The 16,254-nt window shown below is 45.5% G+C and overlaps 1 protein-coding gene across 1 annotated transcript; it reads right to left on the bottom strand.

The window, feature by feature from the left end:
* Positions 1–2,211: 2,211 nt before the first annotated feature.
* On the bottom strand, positions 2,212–2,895 carry CCR75_004448 (uncharacterized protein; the record flags this gene model as incomplete). The annotated part of the gene is made up of 1 exon (XM_067962534.1): positions 2,212–2,895. The coding sequence occupies one exon, from the start codon at positions 2,893–2,895 to the stop codon at positions 2,212–2,214; it is 684 nt and encodes a 227-aa protein (XP_067821933.1).
* Positions 2,896–16,254: the final 13,359 nt, after the last annotated feature.

Genomic DNA, 16,254 nt, shown 5'->3' with positions numbered 1-16,254 from the left:
GTTTCCTTGTGGAACGTATCCAGAACCACCGTTATGTGAAGGGGCAGCGAACGAGTTGTCTTGTTCGCTGGCGTGGTTTTCCACCTTCACATGACAGCTGGGAGCCTCGTTCCCAGCTGGTTGCTGACGTTGAGGGCCTCGTCTGTCAGTATGACGAGACCCATCCGATGGTACAGAAGGCCTATCGGAAAACACGCGCCCCTGGCGCATGTAAATCGATTGCAAAACGTCAATCGCATCCCGTATAGCAATAGAGATGCGAGCCCTTCCCCAGGGCGAAGAAAGGGAAAAGACATCTCCTTTTACTCTCTTCGTGTTGTCAACACAACACGGACAAGGATCACCCCACGTGAGGCATTAAAGCCAAGCCTCACGTGAAAACCGATGCAATTCAGACTTTGCACCAGTTGGAGTTCGTTTCACAACCTTAACGCGAATCACGTTAAGTTTTTGAAGCCAGGCTTCGCGTCCAATGTCTTTGACATTGCGAATGAACGCGCTCCAGGCTTGCATAAGCGAGACTTTATCTCGCTTATTGTTGCCACTAAACCATGCTTAAGAAAAGCAACGAGATAAAAATATTCCTCAGCGCGAAAGTTCTTCGCGCTGGGATCAAGGCCATGTAGCTTTGTCGCAATAAAAAAAGGATATTTATTGTGAGGAGTAGTCTCTCCAGACAAGCTATTGATTAGCCGTTCTGGCAAAAGCCACGGCTTCTTCTCAGGGGCGAGATTAGACATTTTATTCTCTTCACTCCCCTGAGTGGTACACACTAAAGCAGGGGTACCACAAGACCTTTTATTACGATGGCTTACGCCATCGTCATCACATTGCACAGAAACAGGTGCAGGTGACCGTACGGGAGACGGAACGGGCGATGAGGGATCATCCTCATCGTCGGAACCAAATAGACTATTAACTCGTCCATCAGAATGAGCCCTCTCATTCGAAGGCTCATAGTCAGCCGCCTGACGTCTATCAGGCGACTGTTCTATTCTCCCCGAGTCGGCCATTTCGTCCGACTCGCGATCGTAGTCGACCTCCAAAGAGGGGTCGTATTCACGTGGTGAGCCACCACGTGCTCCCGCAACATCTAGTGTTGCGCGAGAAGAAGATACTACGGCAGACGTTTCGTCTGCCGCAAGAGATAACAGTGCGTCATCCGCGGCTGCACGAACCGCAGCCGAAGGCGCCGCACTACCAGCACCCCGCATGGTTCTGTTCTTCATGTGATGGAATTTAAAATGATGGTTCTGATCAATAACAATTTTCAGATTAAGTGGTCAAGTAGTGACCACTCCATCCAATGACAGTCAGAGTGATTGTCGTTTAAGGGTGGGGTGGTGTAACGGGGTGTATTGTTATATGAGATTAACACTTAAAGATGATTAATTAATATATTATCTAAAAGATTGATAATATCTGGAAAATATTACTTTATATAGTAATGTTCAGAAATCTTATCCATAAATAGGTAAAGGCCATTATATCTATTTATCCCGCAGACTAATCAGCTGTAAACGTAAGCAAAGAGAGAGAGACCGATAAGATTTCAATTGCATGTTTAGTATTAGTTCATAATTAAGTTAGCATTACCAGATAGAAAGAAAAGAAATTTAATTATATTAATATAGTTTTCATTTAACCCTCTTAAGGTTAGTTGTCTTAAAGAGTGGTCTTTCTCTGCACGTACTAGTGTACGTGGAGTGACGTAAGGCACCACTCGCAACTGAAGCAGTGCGAAGTGGACTTGTACTGAAGAAGTACAAGTCGTAGTGCCCGTTACACTATGTCAGTAATTAGGAGCAATTATATATTACTCACAAATCTTTTGCTACCAGCTTTTTTACTTCTTCGCGTTTAGTGCATTTGCCAACAATAATTGTCTTCTTGAATGTTTAATAAAGTTTCTAGCTGTAATAATTCGTATTTACGTTTCTTTTAAATCTTACGAAACGTAAGTACATGAGTACTGAGCCAAAATCCCACCGCAAATGAATCATTTCTTGCTAAACCTTCTCTCCAATTTGTACACTAAAAGTTAAGCAAACGTTATTTTTATCTTTTTCACGTCTTATCCAGCTTGGTGTCCAATCAACTAAACTTTATTTGTGACTGGGTAATTATCACGTCGCGTTTAAAAGTCATGACTTCAAGTTACTTTTTCTAAGCGCCGGTATGTACTTCAGTGAAATGTTGCGGCTCTTGTATTTAAACGGCACATGTCTTGCCAGGGTAGGCCTGTAGCACGTCGGGCGCTTTAAATGTAAATTTTCCAGGCTCGTAACAGCGGACATGGGTTCGAAGCTGATCCACCGTGCAGCATGAACAGCACCACGAACTGAGACAATCGGTAACCGCGGAGCCCGGAAGTTGGAAGCGCCTACGCGTCTTGACACGAAGGTGCCAAATGTAATTAAATAGCATCATTTGCAAAACGATGGCGACGATCACGAAGAAGCCATTTGAGCCTTCTCCATGTGTTTTGTTGAAGCCGCTGTCAAGCTTATCGGTTGATTCGTAATAACTGCCAGCCGTGTTCCAAGCAACTGTGAGCATGAGAAGCTGCATTGAAGCCGCACACAGAAGTAGACTTAACACTAAAGTGTATGAAACAGCACCTAGGCGCGTCGACAACTGTGCTAGCGCCACAAACGGACAGAAACTGACCATAATGCAGTTGGGCATGACATTTCCGAAGCAGTCGAAGAGACCAGAAGCCCACGCGCCGATAAGAATTCCATCACCAGCAATGAAGTCCGGTACGCGAGGCGTACTCAGATTCAGGGCACTAGGCGGAGATAATATATGACTAACTTCGCTTGCGTGATTTAATGTTGAGTTCGTAGATGTCGACACCTGCATGAAATGCGCTCGAGTCGACTGAAGGTCCATGTCTGTGTTTGCGGTGAAATCGGATTTGCACGATTAGGTCAGGCAGTAAATTGCTTAATGAATCGTCGTATGGCTGCAGTCGAAGCTCGAGAAGTACATTACGCGATAATGTCACTCTGTATTCAGAAGTGGTAATCAGCAATATCTACCACATGGATACCGGCTTGTATAACATATTTTGCTGTGCAGTATTAATATTTCTAGGCAGTATACCGATGCTATGTAACCCCTTCATAAAATACTTTCTATGCGAGAACTAAAAAAAACTTATCATGCAGATAAGCTCCACTGATTACCATCTGGGTAATTTTTCGCACGCAGCAGTAATGTTTCTAGCGCAATGCAAAGCTGGAGCTTATCAAGAATTGAATGCAACGGCATCATAAAACCCTTCCTTTAAAACTGCATTACTTGAAATGTCTACACTGCAAATGACTGGATACTGGAATAGGAAGTATCGACTAGGCAGATTTTGCAAGGTGACTCACTCACAATTCTGCGCTCATTTTCTTTTTCGCATCGCACCTTCTAATCGCTTCACCAAGCAATGTCACAAAAATATAAAATGCGAGATATCTGCGTCATGTGGTGCTATGTCGGTCGGAATGGTAAATGTCTGCTTTTGACGAAAATACTGTAATTTCAGCCGTCCGAAAAACATAAGCTTAATTGTTAATCAGATAAATAATCTTTATTTACATTAGCAAAAGCCCCTGTAGCTCAGTAAAGTTGCTGTTGGTGAGTGAACATCTGTACCCTTTTTATAAGCTGTTTTTTTATAATTATGTTCTTCTGCTCCTTAAAACTGCAGTAATCAATATGCGTTTAGCTCCTGCCTTGCACAATCACTTTTCTTGCCTTAAGATTAGAATGGACGTTCAGTTAACTGAGTTGCTATAACACATAGCTCAAGAGGTGAAGAGTATATTGACTCTTCACCTCTTAGCTATGTGTTATAATTAAAACTTATGCATCTGAGATGTTGGCAAATAACACCTTCAACACAGCGCTTATTTTTATGGACGGATTATAAACGTTTTTAATTTCTCCTATCGGTATGTCAAAGCTTGTAATTGAACCAAATACGCGCTTAAAATCGATAAGTGGTAGACATTGGCGTCAGTAAGCACAATCTACAATTTTAGCGTAAGAAAATTGGTTGACAAAGGTGTAGCGAAAGAGTCATTGGTGCTCTATGACCAACTTGCAACGCATCTTGCATACAGGACATTTACCTTACTTTTCACTCTATTTCTGCTTAAATAAAAAGGAAAACCATAAATTTAGCTGCCAATAAATATAGGGTGCTAATCGACCCCCCCCCCCTTTTTCTCAAATATATTTCGTATTTAAATAAGATATACGCTAATCCACCCGGCTGTACGTATATACATATGACAAAATGGCAAAGGCTTGCATAGGAAGTTGAGAACGGCAGAAGCTTGCAAACTTAATGTAATGGGGCACACATCAGTTGGGGAACCGTTGTTGTGGTACATTTACTTTATGGGTAAAATACCCTTTTATCTAATTTTTAAATAGTTAGTTACTTAAATCCCATTTATTATGGGTGGTCGCCGCCAGATATAAATCTGGCGGCCAAAATCTATTTTAATTAGCTAGGGTATGGTTTTTAGATTTATATAAATAAATAAAGTGCAGTTCCCCTTTTGATATTAAATCGTTAAGTGCCTTCCTAAGGCTTGCGCATTGATCTGTAAGAGATAGAAGCCTATCTAAGGTATATCCTCTTGGGCACTAGTTGCCACTTGGTTTTACGAACCCCTAAATTCCTTGAACTAGGATTCCTTAAGCTGTTATAGCTTGTACGACTCCCTAAGTTATTAAACTCATTAGTTCAATAGAACTAAGTGTTTCTCTGAGTCTGAAAGTCTTCCTCTGACTTTAGGAGTGAGGTAGCTCCGCTACACCTGGTAGCACTCGAAGTCAATCTACGCCTGAGTCTTTAAAAGACTTATTTCTCACAGAATTTTCAGAAGCGCAACGCACCGCTTTTGACAAGCTCAAAACTTTATTCGGGCTTGAGCACGTGAGATTTATTATTTCCCAGGGACCAGAGGTCCTGCATGCAAGGCTTGAAGCCTTAATGTGGTACGAAGCCTCCCTGATCGGTCAGGTACAGGACCATTTAGCGGCATCTATGTCAACCCGGTACATCTCTGTACCTGACTCAGAGCCGAGGGCTCGCCCTCTAACTGTAAATGTGAAAACATTTGAGGGAAAAGAGGGAGAAAATCTCCCTTTTTGGATTAAGCAGATGAAATGTCCATGGATTCTGCCTTGTTGTAACAGAACGGCAAAAGGTGGCTATGGCCATTTCCAAACTTGGAGGTAGAGCCATGGAGTGGCACTATCGTGCAGGACGTCCATAAACGACGCTTATCCCTCATGAGGTTCGCTAAAACAGCAAATGACGAGCATGTTTGCACCGCCTGATCAGGCTTTTCGCATACGAGCACGGCTCCTAGCGACTCGACAGGGTAAAAGAACCCTAGGATACTTTGTCCAGGAGTTGAGAACTCTCATTGCAACTATGCATCAAGACCCGGTGCATGAAGCATTTGTAGTGACCATCTTTATGGGGGGTGTCAATGAGGGCGTTGCCCGGACGGAATTGTTCCGATCTCATCCGGCTACGTTTGAAGAGGCAGTTGCCATTGCGCTACGAGCCGAGCTCGACCCTAAGTCTACTCGCGTTAGCACGCCTATTCACGGAACAAGCTCTTCGAGCACATGGGTGCCGTCTAACAGACCGGAACCCATGGATCTAAGCCTGGTTGAGGAAGGAGAAGAGGCACTTCAAGCTGTGGAACAGCATAAGAACAGCCCTTGATGTGATATGTGCGGAAGCACGAAGCATTTACGTCCGGCCTGCCCTCTTCGAAATTCGCGTAAAGCTCGAAAGAGCTCCACATCATCCTATACCAGAGATCTGGTACGGTGCGGGAAACGTCGATACCCAGTAAGTGCGGGGCGCCCTACTGGGAAAGACCTAGGCTCTGTTAAACCTCTAGGAGGTGAGAATAAACAAGACCTAGCCCCAATTAGCTCGGTGCGTAAAGGTACGGGGCGAGAGTACAAACCTGGCTTGCTAGTCGCTTAAGCGACTGAAAAGGGCTTTCATAAGCCGTGGTCAGTTTAAATTGACTCAGGAGCGTCTTGCAATTATGCTCGACGCCATTCCCTTGAAGGAAGTCAACAATACGTTGAGGCGCTTAGAGCGCATGAAGGTGATACAATCACTGTTCGCTTAGCGACTGGGACTCGTGTCACTGTTCCCAAAGTTCCATTGAACTTAGGTATAAAGTTTCTGGACTTTGACAGTATGGAACGCTGTCTCGTCCTTGATTTGGATTCGAGATATGATCTCATCCTTGGTATGGCCTGGTTAGAACACCATGAGCCATGGATCGATTGGAGGTCTAAGACCTTAGGCGCCACGCGCAATGTTCCTAGCAAAGTTTTGGAGAGTCATGAACCCACCTTTGCTAGGCAACAAAAGCGCTATTGGCGCGGATCATTGAATGAGTCTGTCAGTGTTTTAGACATTGGCATGTCTGAGTTAATAAACTCTAATGTTAAAAACATTAATTCTGAGCCCGACTCAGCAGAAATAAGTGGAACGGCACGTACTCCGTCGAGTGACACTCGTTGTAGTAACGATTCACTGAATGCTGAAAGCATTGTTGGCCTAAGCCCGAATCATAAACGGTGCAATATCCCTGAATACGTGGAATGGCAAGTCTAAGTCCACCAAGTATGGTCGGCCGAGGTGGCATCATACTGAGTGTCAGTAGTGACACTGTTGGCGGTTTGCCAGGGGATTTTCAGTCAGACCCTTCAATGCACGTGAAGCGACACGTAAACGTTCGCTGGATAAGGAAGTTGCGTTACCTAACTCCTTGTCGGATGTCAAATTAGACACCATGTCTTGTATAGAACCAATACAGGCTGGAAAACCCGGGGACGTGAATGTCCCGGCCTCTAAGAGGCCTATTGTCTCCACTCCAAGGCAGGATGGACACGAAGCGTGTATACCCTCACGAAGTGATTCGTGTGAGTAATTACATACGCTTGTAAACGGTGTAACCGATAACATTGAGGGGGGAGTTAGCCTTGCGGCAATCCCTTCGTTACATGCTCTTCTAGAGTTAGACGAATGTCTATTGATGAGTTTGGCCGAGCCTTAAAGGCTGGCGACTTATCTGAGATGGTGGTCATTCGACCAACAATGGAGTTAAACTCATCATCACTTCTAGACGAAGCTGTCCTGGATGACACAAAAGCTGCACTTAATGCGCGAAATGGGTCATCGATCCTTTAAGATCTTACGGATCCCTTTCATTCCTTGATTAAGGAATTCCAAGATGTGGTATGTAATAATCCACCATCTGTTTTACCTCCGGATAGAGGTGTTCGTCATGAACTTGACTTGGTTCCGGTAACCAAGTACTGTGTCACAAGACAATGACCTTTACCAAGGGAGCAGTGTGGCGTCATTGACGATTTCTTCCTTGCTAAGCACGAGGCTGGAATGGTACGAGAGAGCAAATCTCCTCATTCGACACCGACATTTTGTGTCAAAAAGCCAAATGGTAAATGGCGCATTGTACATGCTTATAATAAGCTTAATGCTGTCACTATACCAGCACAAACCCCCATTCCTAGAAAGGATGTTCTTCAGAACAATATGGTGGGATGTGCAATGTACAGTGCATTGAACTTAGTCGATGGTTACTACCAATTGCTCATGCGGGCTAGTGATATCCCGTTTGCAGCGGTTAGCACCCCAAGCGGCATGTTGTGGGAGTGGCTGGTTGTGCCACAAGGGCTTTCCAACGCCCAGGCAACATTTAATCGTCTAGTGACGCAACTGTTTCGCCCTCATCGAGGTTATGCACAGACATATTTCGATGACATTTGTCCATAGTCGTGCAGAGCAGGGTCGGTCGGATATGGACAACCATTTAGACCATTTGCGAGCAGTACTCGAATGTATGCGCTCAAATAAATGCCAATGCATCCAAATGCATTTTTGGCGCAGACGAAATTCCTTTTTCGGATGCTTCATTGGAAAGCGAGGCCTTAGAGCGGATCCCGCTAAGGTAAAGGCTACAGTAGATTGGCCGGTTCCTAAAAACCAAAAGGATTTGCGTAAGTGGCTGGGTCTCGCCAATTATTTACACAAATATAGCGAAAATTACGCTGATATGGCTAGGCCATTATCGAATCCCCTTAAAAGGATACAGAATGGTGCTGGACTAGCACCGAACATAATGCTTTTCGAGCAGTTGAGGATAGGCTTATCCATGCCCCGATTCTGGCACTGCCAAACCCAAATTGGCCTTTCATTGTCGTCTGTGACGCATCGGATTTTGCCATTGGCAGTGCTCTATTACTAAGAGATGTTGATGGGCATGAACGTGTTATTGCGTTCGAATCTAGACAGCTTAAGCTGCGGAAAAGAACTACCCAGTTCATGAAAAGAGTTACTTGCCATGAAGTATGCTCTCGTCAAATTCAGAGTTCATCTGCTCGGCTCTAAGCCGTTTGCGATATATACAGATCACGCGTCAGTACGCACGGCGACTAAGTCGCCCCATCTCTTACAGAGAATGGCCCGATGGCTATCCCTTTTCGCGGAATACAACTTTGAGGTGAAGTATAAGCCCGGCAAGCAGAATGCTTTCGCCGATTATCACGCAGGCCGGATTAGGAGCTCTCTCATTTAACGACTGTCTTGTCGCCTATTCCTGAATTAATCCGTTCGGCTTACGCCAAGGATGAACAGTGTGTAGCTCTGCTACGAGCTCTAAAGAACTCTGATTCAGGTATTAAATTGCCGGCACGTTTGCGTGCAAGGTAACATCGATTTTCTATCGATAACGACCTGTTGCTTTATTGCACAGACACCGCGGACCCACCGCGTGTCGTTGTTCCTCATGATGAGGATTTGAAGTACCGAATCCTCTATGAGGCTGGAGCTCAATGCTCCCAGTGGTGGAGTTTGCGTTAAATAACGCTGAACATGCCTCTACAGGCTATACTCCGTTCTGTGTAAACGTTTTTACCCACCCACGCGTTCCATTAACGATACCACTGCGTGGTTCAAGGCTTGGTGGAGGAGAATTAGCCGATAGGCTTGCTGACATCAGCCCTGTTACCGTTCGGAACAAGTAAGCGAGTTTCTCGCAACGCGATTTAGTGTCTTAAGACATGTAAGGGATACGATGGCTGATAGCTAAGACAAACAAAAAGAATATGCAGATGCTAAAGGCCGAAGCTGTATTAATTCTTATATGGTCGGAGACCGAGTTTTACTAAACGCTAAAAATCTACCTACCAACTTGGTTTCCGCGGTCTTCAACACCAAATTGCGCGGGCGCTTTATTGGACCATTTACGGTCGTGGCCAAGAAGGGCGTAGCTTATACGCTAAGACTTCCTAGCAAGCCGCGTACACACCCAGTGTCTTATGTTGGCTTGCTCAAGCCATATCGGGACCCTTCCCACGTGGACTTGAAGGTGCTTGTGCCGAGACAGGCGGTCGTGCCGCAGATTGCTGCATCCTCACCAAGATATCCAGCTGGCCCTCCAAACGAGGCTGCTGACGCTTTGCGTCGAAAGACGGTCCCGAACCGCCTCAAAGAGCTCTCAACCCGAGCAAGGATCTCACAAAGAAGTTGCACCTCATGCCGTAGAGCATCAAATGCTTCCACTAAAATTTCGGCCCCCTCTCGCGCTGCTTGATGCGCGGGGGGACCTTTAGTTTCATGTGGAGAAACTTTTAAAGCGACGTCGTCGTAAGGGTCAATACCAGTATCTTTATAAGTGGCTAGGATACCCCTCTTCTGAAAACATGAAAACTCTTGGGAGTTCGAGGTACCTCTTCGGAAAGATTGCCAGTACGCCGTTGATGTTTTTGAGCGCCAAGCTGAGGGTCAACTCGCGTCAAACGACGCTTCACACCACTAAACGTATTAGGTGGATCTATAGCCTCAGTGGGGCTTCGATCCATGGTTGTACGGTCAACCGAAAGCACTGAAATATTGGCTAGACCTTTCTTCGTTTTGTGGCATAAATGCCGAACGTAACAGGCCATTGTCCTTAAGCTTAGCGAAATCGAAGCGAAGCTTCCGTTTCAAACGAACATCACTCTATCCGCAGATTCTCTGATATTCCAAATATTCCGAAGTCGGCAGGCCCGGTGGACCCAGTTCTCAAATGAGACTTCGTTTTCACTCCTTGTTTCGTGTGGAAACAAAACGATCGGAATATCCCTCACGGAGGTCACCGAAGCCCATCAGGCTTGGTCACGTAAACGCGTCAGATACCGACTTCGCGTCACTAGCTTTGGCGTAAGGTATTGCTCATGAAGAGCTTCGCGGGCAGCGATCTCCTCCGGCGTCCTCGCCGGCTCACCGGAGATCCAGGTGCATGTAGACTAGTACGTGCAGAGGAAGACTCTCTTTAAAACAGTTGCTTTAAAGAGGGTTAAAGTAAATCGTATTTAATATTATTCCCAAGCTGTGAACCGCTATCTCTTTGAGACGCTCGTCCGCACTAAGCGGAGTGAATCTATATTCACTATGAGCTTTAGCTTTCGCTATCTTAGCACGACTACGAGCTCTTTCCTCTATGAGGATTATCCGCTCTTGCTCTTCTTCGAGTGGATTCGTGATGATATTGGACTCAGGGTCCCGTGTCCTGCTCAATGCAGTTAAGACATCAGCGGCACCACGCTCTGGGAACGGATTCGGGGCCCGCCGACGTTCATCCGGAGGAGAAGGCGTGAGAGAACGACGCCCTTTCTCCTCCTCCTCTGATGGAGAGTGAATTTTAAAGTCTTATATTCCCTCATCGTCGAGAAAGGTGCTAAGAGTCTGTGACTCACGCTTGATTGTCACGAGACAAAAGAAAGAAAAACACAACCGAACGTTTAGCTGTTAAGGTTCCAACCTCAAAGAGGTAATGAAGCAAATGTTGTCACTCGGTGTCAACAGTCTGATGGGGGAGGGTGTAATGGGGCACACATCGGTTGGAGAACCGTTGTTGTGGTACATTTACTTTATGGGTAAAATACCCTTTATCTAACTTTGAAATAGTTAGTTACTTAAATCCCATATATTATTGGTAACAAATGAGGTCGCCGCCAGATATAAATCTGGCGGCCAAAATTTATTTTAAATTAGCTAGGGTAATTTTTAAGGTTTTTAAATTTAAATAATTAAATAAAGTGAAGTTCTTCTTTTGATCTTAAAGCGTTAAGTGCCTTTCTAAGGCTTGCGATTGATCTGTAAGAGATGGAAGCTTCTTTAAGGTATATCCTCATGGGCACTAGTTGCCACTTGGTTCTACGAACCACTGAATCCTTGAACTAGGATTCCTTAAGCTGTTATAGCTTGTACGACTCCCTAAGTTATTAAACCCATTAGTTCAATAGAACTAAGTGTTTCTCTGAGTCTGAAAGTCTTCCTCTGACTTTAGGAGCGAGGTAGCTCCGCTACACCTGGTAGCACTCGAAGTCAATCTACGCCTGAGTCTTTAAAAGACTTATTTCTCACGAAAATGGAAGAGATTCCAGAAGCGCAACGCACCGCTTATGACAAGCTCAAAACTTTATTCGGGCTTGAGCACGTGAAATTTATTATTTCCCAGGGACCAGAGGTCCTGCATGCAAGGCTTGAAGCCTTCATGTGGTACGAAGCCTCCCTGATCGGTCAGGTACAGGACCATTTAGCGGCATCTATGTCAACCCGGTACATCTCTGTACCTGACGCAGAGCCGAGGGCTCGCCCTCTAACTGTAAATGTGAAAACATTTGAGGGAAAAGAGGGAGAAAATCTCCCTTTTTGGATTAAGCAGATGAAAATGTCCATGGATTCTGCCTTGTTGTAACAGAACGGCAAAAGGTGGCTATGGCCATTTCCAAACTTGGAGGTAGAGCCATGGAGTGGCATTATCGTGCAGCACGTCCATAAACGACGCTTATCCCTCATGGGATTCGCTAAAACAGCAAATGACGAGCATGTTTGCACCGCCTGATCAGGCTTTTCGCATGCGAGCACGGCTCCTAGCGACTCGACAGGGTAAAAGAACCCTAGGATGCTTTGTCCAGGAGTTGAGAACTCTCATTGCATCTATGCATCAAGACCCGGTGCATGAAGCATTTGTAGTGACCATCTTTATGGGGGGTGTCAATGATGGCGTTGCCCGGACGGAATTGTTCCGATCTCATCCGGCTACGTTTGAAGAGGCAGTTGCCATTGCGCTACGAGCCGAGCTCGACCCTAAGTCTACTCGCGTTAGCACGCCTATTCACGGAACAAGCTCTTCGAGCACATGAGTGCCGTCTAACAGACCGGAACCCATGTATCTAAGCCTGGTTGAGGAAGGACAAGAGGCACTTCAAGCTGTGGAACAGCATAAGAACAGCCCTTGATGTGTTATGTGCGGAAGCACGAAACATTTACGTCCGGCCTGCCCTCTTCGAAATTCGCGCAAAGCTCGAAAGAGCTCCACTCCAACCTATACCAGAGATCTGGTACGGTGCGGGAAACGTCGATACCCAGTAAGTGCGGGGCGCCCTACTGGGGAAGACCTAGGCTCTGTTAAACCTCTAGGAGGTGAGAATAAACAAGACCTAGCCCCAATTAGCTCGGTGCGTAACGGTACGGGGCGAGAGTACAAACCTGGCTTGCTAGTCGCTTAAGCGACTGAAAAGGGCTTTGATAAGCCGTGGTCAGTTTAAATTGACTCGGGAGCGTCTTGCAATTATTCTTGACGCCTTTCCCTTGAAGGAAGTCAACAATACGTTGAGGCGCATGAAGGTGATACAATCACTGTTCGCTTAGCGATTGGGACTCGTGTCACTGTTCCCAAAGTTCCATTGAACTTAGATGTAAAGTTTCTGGACTTTGACAGTATGGAACGCTGTCTCGTCCTTGATTTGGATTCGAGATATGATCTCATCCTTGGTATGGCCTGGTTAGAACACCATGAGCCATGGATCGATTGGAGGTCTAAGATTTTAGGCGCCACGCGCAATGTTCCTAGCAAAGTTTTGGAGAGTCATTAACCCACCTTTGCTAGGCAACAAAAGCGCTATTGGCGCGGATCATTGAATGAGTCTGTCAGTGTTTTAGACATTGGCATGTCTGAGTTAATAAACTCTAATGTTAAAAAAACATTAATTCTGAGCCCGACTCAGCAGAAATAAGTGGAACGGCACGTACTTCGTCGAGTGACGCTCGTTATAATAACGATTCACTAAATGCTGAAAGCATTGTTGGCCTAAGGCCGAATCATCAAGGGTGCAATATCCCTGAGATACGTGGAGTGGCACGTCTAAGTCCACCGAGTGTGGTCGGCCGAGGTGGCACCATGCTGAGTGTCAATAGTGACACTATTGGCAGTTCGCCAGGGCATTTTGGGTCAAACCCTCCTAATGCACGTGGAGCGACACGTAAACGTTCGCTGAATAAGAAAGTTGAGTTACCTAACTCCTTGTTGGATGACAAAATAGACACCATGTCTTGTATAGAACCTATACAGGCTGGAAAACCCGGGGACGTGAATGTCCCGGCCTCTAAGAGGCGTATTGTTTCCACTCCAAGACAGGGTGGACACGAAGCGTGTATACCCTCACAAAGTGATACGAGTAAGCAAGTACATACGCTTCTAAATGCGTAACCGGTAACATTGAGGGGGAAGTTAGCCTTGCGGCAATCCCCTCGTTACATGCTTTTTTAGAGCTAGACGAAATGTCCATTGATGAGTGCGGTCGAGCCTTAAAAGCTGGTACTTATCTGAAATGGTGATCATTCGACCTATGGTTGAGTTAAACTCATCGTCACTTCTCGACGAAGCTGTCCTGGATGACACAAAAGCTGCACTTAGTGCGCGAATGGGTCATCGATCCTTAAAGATCCTACGAATCATTTTATTCCTTCATTAAGGAATTCCAAGATGTGGTATGTAATAACCCACCATCTGTTTTACCTCCGGATAGAGGTGTTCGTCATGAAATTGACTTAGTTCCGGAAATCAAATACTGTGTCACAAGACGATGGCCTTTACCAAGGGGGCAGTGTGACGTCATTGACGATTTCTTCCGTGCTAAGCACGAGGCTGGAATGCTTGTGATTATCGGCTGCCGACGCTAGTTGATAATGACGCATAGTCGACACGTGGAGAGCCAGACCAATTAATTCCAGTAATATGGCGGCAGGTAAATGTATGAATCCCATGATATTATGCTTTTCTGCGACACAGGCACAAACGGTACGTGACGGTTTATCCGTTGCGAAAGAAAACTGTTTAACATGCGATCGCCATGGTGGTAACGAAAGGCGTATTTTATAGCGGAAAATTCATACAAGAAGTGTCGTTTTCGCATTTGCAGGGCGTTTTTGGCGACATCTGGTAGCACTCGTAGTCAATCTACGCCTGAATCTTTTTGACTAATCCTCCTTGAGAATCGAGCACTTCCCTGAACTTCGAGGACGCGACGTGTTGCTTTTGACAAGCTTAAAACCTATTTGGGCTTTTTTGGCGCGCGGTTTTTAGAAAAATGATTTGGAGTCCCTCTTAAATTAAACCAAGTATATTCCCGAAGGTAGCGTGTATAATAACAAAAAGTGTAACGCGGTGTATCGTTGTATGAAATTAGCACTTAAAGGTTGTTAATGAATATATTATCTAAAAAAAGTTAGATACTATTTGGAGGATATTACTTCAAATAGTAATGTTCAGAAATCTTATCCATAAATAGGTATAGGCCATTATATCTACTATCCCGCAGACTAACAACTGTAGATGTAAACAAAAGAGAGAGACAGATAATATAATATAAGATCTCAATTGTACGTTTCGTATTAGTTTATAATTAAGTTAGCGTTAACAGATAGAAAGAAGAGATACTTTATTATATTAATACAGTTTTCATTCAACCAGTTGCCTTAAAGAAGTCTTGAAGTGGACTTGTACTGAAGCAGTACAAGTCGTAGTGGCCCGTACACCTGGTAGCACTTTGTAGTCCGTCCAAGGACCACATTTCCTTCATCCAACATGGACATGTTAGATGATAGTGGGAATACGCATCAGGTTTCGCGTGAAAGCTACACCTTTCTAAGTGACATAGAAAGGAGTGCGGTCGAACGAATGAGTTCGACCGTAGGGAGCGATGCCGGCTTGGCAATGCTGTCCAGTTTGGACAGAGATGCTCTCCATTCAGCCATCGCCAAGTTCATACAACATGAGCTTGACGAGGTGAAGGAGGCGGTAGCCTTGCTAAATCAGCAAGGCTCTCAACAGGCAGAACTGTTGAGGTTACAACAGGTACAGACCCCTGTAACTGAGATGACGCATACGCGTCGTCTATAAAAACTCTAAAGGTTGATATCTCTAAGTATAGGGGAGTCGAAGAAGACTCCCTCTTAAGACGGTTCGTCGAGTTGGACGATGCCATAAGGGCACGCCCATCCTCGACGAGCAAATGCAAGTCGCATTCGCTCAATCAAATTTGGCAAGTCGTGCCAAAACTTGGGCATTGGGCCTAAAGTTGCGCGACCCATATGTCTTTGGGTCACTAGAGGCTTTTAAAGCCTGGCTCAAACAGACGTTTGAACCACCAAGGGCTGAGTACAGAGCTCGTCCAGAGCTTCTGAAACTTAAGCAAGGCAAGCGTGATGTTCACGCATATGCCCAGCACATACGACTCTTAGCGAGTTGTATAACAAATAACCCAGTCCATGAACACACGTTGATATGCAAGGTCTTACGGATGGTCCCGTAAAGACCCACCTGTTCCGCTTGGAACTGGATACGCTTGAAGAAGCAATATCCGTTGCGGAACAGGAGGACTTTAGCTTGAGACAGGCTCAAGCTAGTTCGTCATCGTATCGTCCTCCAAGACGACACGAGTTAGGAGGTCCAGAACCCATGGACCTCTCTTACGTCGAAAGAGAGAGACCTCGCTATTCGAGCAACAAGCGATAGCAGAAATGCCATCGCTGCCAAAAATTAGGACACTACGCTCATGAGTGTAGTGCCCCACGCTAAGCACCGAAAGGTACTGAACGTATTTTTGGACCGTATGCCAAAAAGGGCAACGGTCGCGGGTCCGACGATGTTGCGAAATCGCAACAGCGAGGCGGACCGCCAAAAAACGGTCGAGGTCAGTAGGGGCACAACGGCATACTGATCCGGCAACCTCAAGAGAATTTGCAAATCTCTTGACTAAAGTTGCTCCAGACACACAATCATTATGTGTCTCTGCACCTGGTGATGAGGTATCCCTCATCACCTTGAAGTTAAAAGTGACAAATGATTTGTCACT

Source organism: Bremia lactucae, linkage group LG2 (assembly GCF_004359215.1).
Source record: "Bremia lactucae strain SF5 linkage group LG2, whole genome shotgun sequence".
NCBI lineage: Eukaryota > Oomycota > Peronosporomycetes > Peronosporales > Peronosporaceae > Bremia > Bremia lactucae.
Note: the sequence above shows the minus strand (reverse complement) of the source record. Positions and strands in the feature narration are given on the sequence as shown.